Source organism: Entelurus aequoreus, linkage group LG06 (assembly GCF_033978785.1).
Source record: "Entelurus aequoreus isolate RoL-2023_Sb linkage group LG06, RoL_Eaeq_v1.1, whole genome shotgun sequence".
In the NCBI taxonomy this organism is placed as follows: domain Eukaryota; kingdom Metazoa; phylum Chordata; class Actinopteri; order Syngnathiformes; family Syngnathidae; genus Entelurus; species Entelurus aequoreus.
The window spans coordinates 50295748-50303514 of record NC_084736.1 but is presented as its reverse complement, the minus strand read 5'-3'; the positions used below and the strand labels follow the sequence as shown (position 1 = coordinate 50303514).

The following is a 7767-nucleotide window of genomic DNA, read 5'->3' as shown; positions in this document are numbered from 1 at the left end:
CACGAGCTCCTGTTAAGAGAGAGGAGACAGCAGCGGACAAAGAGCTGTTTGAAGAAACCAACATCTTTGTGGACATGGTACTGGAGAACCTACCTGCAAGCGCTGACTACCTGGAGGAGCTGAGAGAGCAGCCGCAGAGAGACAGTGTGTGTGCACAGGTGATGCAGCTGTGTGCTGAAGGCTGGCCAGCACATGGTTCCAAAGAACCAGCACTCAGGCTGTACAGGGCAGAGCAGGCGTTCCTTACAGTTCAAGATGGTGTCTTGCTAAAGGGACACAGGCTCGTCATCCCTTCTACAATGAGAAATTATGTTCTCGCCAAATTGCATGAAGGACACCAAGGCGTGGTGAAGTGTAGACAGCGGGCACGACAGTCAGTATGGTGGCCCGGGCTAAGCCAGCAGCTGAATGAATTGGTTCTCAACTGCCGAACATGCTGTAAGGAGAGACAAAACCACAGGGAGCCGCTGATGCCATCACCATACCCAGGCCGACCATGGGAGAAGTTAGGAGCTGATTTTTTCATGCTCGGTACCAAGACCTACCTGCTGGTAGTGGACTACATGTCAAGGTACGTGGAGATTGCTTTGCTGACCTCCACAAGGTCAAACAATGTAATCCACCACCTCAAAGCGATCTATGCACGTCACGGAATCCCGGATCTTCTCGTTTCGGATGGTGGGCCCCAGTTCTCCGGAGCAGGCTTCGCCGAGTTCGCAGAGTCTTACGGATTCCGTCACATTACCAGTAGCCCAAGATATCCTCAAGGTAACGCTGAAGCCGAACATGCAGTACAGACGGTGAAAGGTCTCCTAAAGAAAGCAGATGACCCCTATCTTGCTTTGCTCGCTTACAGGGCTACCCCTCTCGACAATGGGTATAGTCCAGCGCAGCTTCTCATGGGGAGGAGGCTCCGCACAACAGTGCCTATCCTTCCTGCTTTGCTAAATCCTGCTCTTCCTGATAGTGAAGCTGTTATGCGGAAAGAAGGGGAGAAGAGGACAAAAGATGCACAACGCTACAACCTGCGGCATTGTACAATGAACCTTGACAGACTGAATCCGGGACAGGACGTGTGGATCAAGGACCAAAAGAAAGCCGGCGCTACCATCGGACGTCACACCACTCCACGATCGTATCTGGTAGAAGGACCCTATGGGACCATCAGACGGAACCGTCGTCATCTCATCCCTATGGGATCCTCGCCGGAGCAGAGTGGCTGTAGTGCAGCAGAGCCGTTCCTGGGGGGCGTTCCGGAACAAGCTTCAGCAGAAACATCGCAGCACACTCAAAAAAGTGAATGAGGTGTGTTGTGCACTATATATAATTTTTATGTTTTCAGTTTACTTAAAATACATGTCTTTGTTATGTTAAAATATTTTTTTCTAATAAAGTCCATGTAATTGTGTCTTTGGTTATGTGTACAAAATAATTATGCGTTGGTTGATCACAAAACATTTAATTGAAGTGAATTATGATTGAAATACTTATGACATCCAGAAGGTGGCAGTAAGAAGAAAATTCAAATGCTTCACACTACACGTGCGCAAACTCTGAATCAACTTTCTTGTTTTTGCCGGTGAACTTGCCAACGGTCGTCACCATTTGTCTGCGTTTCTGGCTTGAGAGGTAGGAGGGCATTTTTCATCAATACTTATTGTATTATTTACATATTGAGCATGATTTAATTGTGTGTTTATGATATAACACTTCTATATTTCCGTTGTGTTTGTGCTTCAGAGAGCAGTAGCCAGTGCATGATAAAACTACACTACCTTCGGTCTGCTTTTACCCCGCCGACCCCCAGGCAGGTAGGTTAGCTACTAAAATAAAGCACCAGTGGCATTTGTCAAGGGTAAATGTCACCAACAACGGGAGCATCTGGTTATGTTTAACGAGCAGTAGAGCCGTTGTGGTGAGCTGGGAAGCGGGTGTTAGCCGCGAATGCTAACCGCTAGCGCTAGCCGAAGTTAAAGGCCTACTGAAATGAATTTTTTTATTTAAACGGGGATAGCAGACCTATTCTATGTGTCATACTTGATCATTTCGCGATATTGCCATATTTTTGCTGAAAGGATTTAGTATAGAACAACGACGATAAAGATCGCAACTTTTGTTATCTGATAAAAAAAAGGCTTGCCCCTACCGGAAGTAGCGTGACGTAGTCAGTTGAACATATACGCAAAGTTCCCTATTGTTTACAATGATGGCCGCATGAAGTGAGAGAGATTCGGACCGAGAAAGCGACAATTTTCCCATTAATTTGAGCGAGGATGAAAGATTTGTGGATGAGTAAAGTGCAAGTGAAGGACTAGTGGGGAGTTGAAGCTATTCAGATAGGGAAGATGCTGTGAGAGCCGGGGGTGACCTGATATTCAGCTGGGAATGACTACAACAGTAAATAAACACAAGACATATATATACTCTATTAGCCACAACACAACCAGGCTTATATTTAATATGCCACAAATTAATCCTGCATAAAAACACCTACGTGTTTGTTATGCTAGCTCCTAGCTCCTCTGCTAGCTCCTAGCTCCATAGAACGCGGTATAGCTCGGTTGGTAGAGCGGCCGTGCCAGCAACTTGAGGGTTGCAGGTTCGATCCCCGCTTCCGCCATCCTAGTCACTTCCGTTGTGTCCTTGGGCAAGACACTTTACCCACCTGCTCCCAGTGCCACCCACACTGGTTTGAATGTAACTTAGATATTGGGTTTCACTATGTAAAGCGCTTTGAGTCACTTGAGAAAAAGCGCTATATAAATGTAATTCACTTCACTTCACTTCACAATACAATTCAAACACCTGATCAACACACACAATCACTCAGCCCAAAAGACCGTTCACCTAACCCAAGGTTCATAGAGCTTATATATTTTTCAAAAGTTACGTATGTGACGCGCACATACGGTCAAGCTATCAAATGTTTAGCAGCCAAGGCTGCATACTCACGGCACCTGATATTCAGCTGGGAATGACTACAACAGTAAATAAACACAAGACATATATATACTCTATTAGCCACAACACAACCAGGCTTATATTTAATATGCCACAAATTAATCCTGCATAAAAACACCTACGTGTTTGTTATGCTAGCTCCTAGCTCCTCTGCTAGCTCCTAGCTCCATAGAACATGCCAATACAATTCAAACACCTGATCAACACACACAATCACTCAGCCCAAAAGATCGTTCACCTAACCCAAGGTTCATAAAGCTTATATATTTTTAAAAAGTTACGTATGTGACGCGCACATACGGTCAAGCTATCAGAATATGGCATAAGTATAGTCTCTTCCTAGGTTTAAAGGCTACATTCTTTCAAAGTGTGTCCATTACATTAAAGTGATGACATTTTCTGAACTAGCAATTATTTGCTTTTACCCACATATAAATTATGATTATTATCAAAAATCTAGTTGTGTAAATATTTTCTAGAAGCACCATAGTCATCCATAGTCATCCCCACTATATCATCACAATATCGATATTGAGGTATTTGGTCAAAAATGTCATATTGCCTATTCCAACCTAAATCAACTAATTTGAGCACTGTTAACCATAGTATGACACGTTTGTTTCCCATGCTACTATCATTGCCACTGGCTTCTGTCTGTGGATTGCTCAATGTTTGCTTCAGTGTCCAGTTCGTTTTACATATGACCAAAGTCAGTTGGTTTCTTTCTCATTTGAATGCTTTTAATGTATACATATTTAATGACTTCATACTTTTGTTTTCATCTTCTCTAGACTGACTCATTTGGATGATGGCTGCACCAGTAAAACTACGGATTATCCTTGGTTCCAACAATGCTGAAAAACTGACCATAGAATCAGGCATGCCAATGTCTGTTGAGGATCTTGCAAATGAGATCAAACGTCAGTTTGATATAGAGGAGGACATTAGACTCCAGTACATGGACAGTGACTTTGATAACGAATTTGTTAACCTTAACAAAATTTGCGACATTCAAGACAAGAGCACAGTGAAAATCATCTGCTTGTCAGATGCTCTAGACCTCAGCCAAGGCAGCATGAACCAGAGTGGGGAAGAAGCATCCTTGTCATCTTCTGACACATTAAAACTCTCCTCTGATTCAGAATCTTCTCGATCACATTGGCCCACAGAATTCCAAATTCCAAAGTTTTCATATGACGTGGAGATGCAACTTCGAAGTGCAAACCAGGACTTTGTATCAAATAGAGTTCTTCTGACCCCCGGTCATAAACTTAAATCAGACATCTTGGAAAGTCTGGCTCAGGAAATCATCAAGTTCAAGGCATATCCCTCAAAGTTGGAAATTGAATCTGTTGCTGAAGCTTTAATCAAAGCACATCCATGTTTGAGAGAACAGAGATCCTTCTGTGGTTTCTACGGCTGGAAAATAAGCCTCAAGTATAAGATGGCAAACTACAGGACAAAACTTAGAAACTTGGGGTGCCCAGAACTGAGCATCAATTCCCTCAAGCACAAACCTGCAGATAGATGTCAGCCCGCCTATGATGTCAAAAAACCAAGGAAAGCCGAAGTCAATTTTTTCCCCCCCTTTCCTGCTGGAGAGACCCAGGACAGCCTTGAAGGGGAAAGATTGGCGTTGTTATCTGAGGTCAAGAAGAGACATAATGATAAAGTTGTCAAAGAAAAGATGGCTAAGACCTTCGCAGAAGGCAAGAGGTCGTCAGAGACAAGCCCATGATCATGGAGTTCAAGATCAGATGGCCAGGACTCTTCACTGTCGCAGAGGTATGAAATGCTTTTTAAATCGGCTATAGTCAACAATTTCAATTTATTTATTTTTTGCAATTCTGCTATATTGCATAGTGACAGACATGGAGGGCAGGGGAGAGAGAGTTGTAATGGCTTCCAGTCACATGGGAATGTTAATCATTTTGTGTAAAATGTAACACAGGAAAGGCTGTTATACTACAGTACAACCTGTTTTTGTACATTCTTGTGAAAGTATTTCTGTTTTAAATGTTAAATGCTTTAATAGGTACCAATAATATGTTGTTTGTGGACATTATGTTTTCAGGTGGAAGCAGAATTTGTGAGGATCACTACTGGTCCCCTTGTCTCAAAGTTCCATGCACAGCTTGACCAACACACTGCCCAGCTCATCAAAGTGTTCAAGAAGAAAGGAGGCTCTGCAGGGACTACCATCAGAAGGATTTTGGTCCCAATCACACAGGCATGTTTTGCTATCGCTACATATATGAGATGGGGTGAGAGAGAAAGGGGGAGACATGCAGCAAAGGGAGTCGAACCCGCGGCTGCTGCCTCGAGGACCTTCGGCCTCTTTACATGTAGCGACTGCTCTAACCACTGTTAGCCGCCCCAGCGAGTCAGTTTTGACAAGTTAACAGTCAGAATAATATCTCTGTATTTTTTTTCTTTCTTTAGAATGAAACTGTTGAAAAGAGGAGGGAGTGCATCCTCAGGGCGCTTTGTATCTACCTCAACGAAGACCCGAACATCCTCTTCAAAGAATACCTGGTTGGTAATTTTAATAGTTTAGTTTCTACCTGTAATAAATAATTTTAAATTTTAACCTCTGTGGGGGTGGTACCAAAGCCACTGGCGTTGATGGCTCGTTGGTGCCCTGGGTGAAGCTTCGTTAGTGCTCCATTTTGCTGTAACAACAGCCAACTCTAAGAAATATATATATTAGATTAAATAACTCAGGTGACAGATTCATTCTCTAAAATTTTGCTGGAATCACTCGGCACTGCTTTATCTTATTTTTACACAAATAGCACTTTCTGAAGTATCTAGTTATTTTCATTAAAAGGAAACCTAAAAGGCAAAAGTTAATCTTTGGAATTCTACAAAATCTGTGATTTCATAGATTGGTTGTGTCCTTTCTTTCTCCCCTATGTAAAGGATACTGCTGGCACCGCTGCACAGAGGGAGCTTGAGCAACATACCCTTGGCATCTACATCATCAAAGTCGAGGGAGGTGATGCCACCACTCCTCCAGCTGATGTTGGAATAGTGATCGAGGGTGTTGAAATTCTTCATGACCTGGGAGACGTCACCTCTGCATGTGCACTCTTAATGGGTGTAATATATGCACTGAACCTCAGTTATCCTAAGGAACTGAAGACCTTCTTTGAAGGACTTCAAAAGCTCCTCCTTCAGCTGGATGCTGGCAGACTCTCAGCCAAGGTACAAATGCTCAAGAACAAACTGTATGAATGAACCAAACATTGATTTGGATGCTGAAGTGACAAGTTAAGTGAGAGACCATGCAGCACCAAATTTGTTGACAACTGAATGGAAATAGAAATAGCAAATCTTCTAGCTGAAGTTATTGTTTACGTAGATATTGAAAACTCTTTCATAACCAGAGGACCATAAGAACTTCGTGTAGTGGCTGCAACACGAGCTGACATGCTTGTAAAAATGTTTTCCTTCCACACTACTAAATTAAAGGTTGACAGCAGCACATGTTGTTATAGTTTGACTATTATGCTGTTTAAAAAAAAAGAGAACTACAAGTTTGTTATATTGTCACACAATAATTTTGACAAATCAGGGATGTTTTGTTTGTTTATGCTGCATCAAGGTAGTTTATAATTGTTAGTGTTAGGTAACGATACAAAACAAGTTGACATGTTTGTCAATATAATTACATTTCAGGGTATTCCCTCCACAATATTAAAAATGGTTAGATTACAATGCTGTTACAAAAACAAAAAATTGAGAACTGCAAGCCTGTTGGATTGTTGGATTGCATAAAAGCAGTTTGCAACTGTTGGTGTTGAACCATGCTGCACCCTAATATCTGTTAGGGTTTTATTTTGGACCAAGTGGCAACAAAATGTTCAATAAATATCGCTTAATAAAGGAAATGACAAATATATGTTGGGTGTACGAAATTCATTTGTGTGGAACCTGTTGACAAACTAGAATTATGTCACACTAATTAGTATAAAATAAATTGGATGAAAACCTATTTTTATAAATTGAACTTAAATTTATTATTTTACTTCTATAAATAAAATATATGTTTAAAGGACAAATGTAAAACATGTAGCCTGTATATATATTATTTATGTCCATATAACATAACTGAATTCGATTGGATAAACTTAAATATCTCTTGTCGAACAGAAGTAATTTTATCTAGTTGGGTCAATTATTTAACCAACATAATACACTTATGTGGAACCTGTTGACAAAATAAATTTAATTAAAGTCAATGTTTCAATTTTTTGAGTGCAGAGTGTTCCAGAACCTCCATCTACTCCTACTCTTAGAACCAGGTCTGGGAGGGCTGTGGTGAGACCAACTAGGTTGGACCTTTAATTTTGTTTCCTATAGACATTACACAGACTCTAATGAAAAAAAAGAATGTTACTGTATGTGGGAAAAGACAGAAAAGTGCAATTGGAGCGTTTTGGATATGTTTTCTTGTACTGTAAATGTTCAAGTCAGTTGCAGGGCTTAGGTTGAGGACAGTACAGGATTAGTATAGGATGGATGTTTGAGTATTGATGTGAAGTGGATTGTTCTAAGGGTAAAATATGTGTGTATGTTTGATTGTCTGGTACAGGCTCATATAGGAGCAGACCTTCCAACCACGAGGCAGAATAATCCTCAAGGTCTGTTGAATCAATGGTGGTCTACCCATTGATTCTAGAAAGGGGAGATGTGGTGTGATTGTATTATGGGAGAACTACAGAGTCGACAGGCTATGACGTCACGTGTGTGCGACGGAGCGGGAGACAGTGTGGGAGTGAGTTAGAGAGGAGACACTTGTTG

At 41.5% G+C, this 7767-nt stretch overlaps 1 protein-coding gene across 4 annotated transcripts; it reads left to right on the top strand.

Annotated features, from left to right (window-relative positions):
- The first annotated feature begins 1329 nt into the window (after window positions 1–1329).
- Window positions 1330–5183, top strand: LOC133651587 (uncharacterized). Of its 4 annotated transcripts, none has more exons than XM_062049568.1 (4): window positions 1330–1629; window positions 1741–1807; window positions 3753–4746; window positions 5036–5183. In XM_062049568.1, the coding sequence occupies exon 3, from the start codon at window positions 3767–3769 to the stop codon at window positions 4697–4699; it is 933 nt and encodes a 310-aa protein (XP_061905552.1). In that variant the 5' UTR covers window positions 1330–1629; window positions 1741–1807; window positions 3753–3766; the 3' UTR covers window positions 4700–4746; window positions 5036–5183. The 4 variants fall into 4 exon arrangements, with proteins under 4 accessions (XP_061905552.1, XP_061905549.1, XP_061905550.1 ...); XM_062049565.1 differs by having other exon boundaries at window positions 1741–1811; XM_062049566.1 differs by lacking the exon at window positions 1330–1629 and having other exon boundaries at window positions 1703–1811.
- Window positions 5184–7767: the final 2584 nt, after the last annotated feature.

What these genes read in the sequence shown, in the direction of transcription:
- LOC133651587 (XM_062049568.1), top strand. Translation starts at nt 3,767, where the DNA reads ATGATGGCTGCACCAGTAAAACTACGGATTATCCTTGGTTCCAACAAT.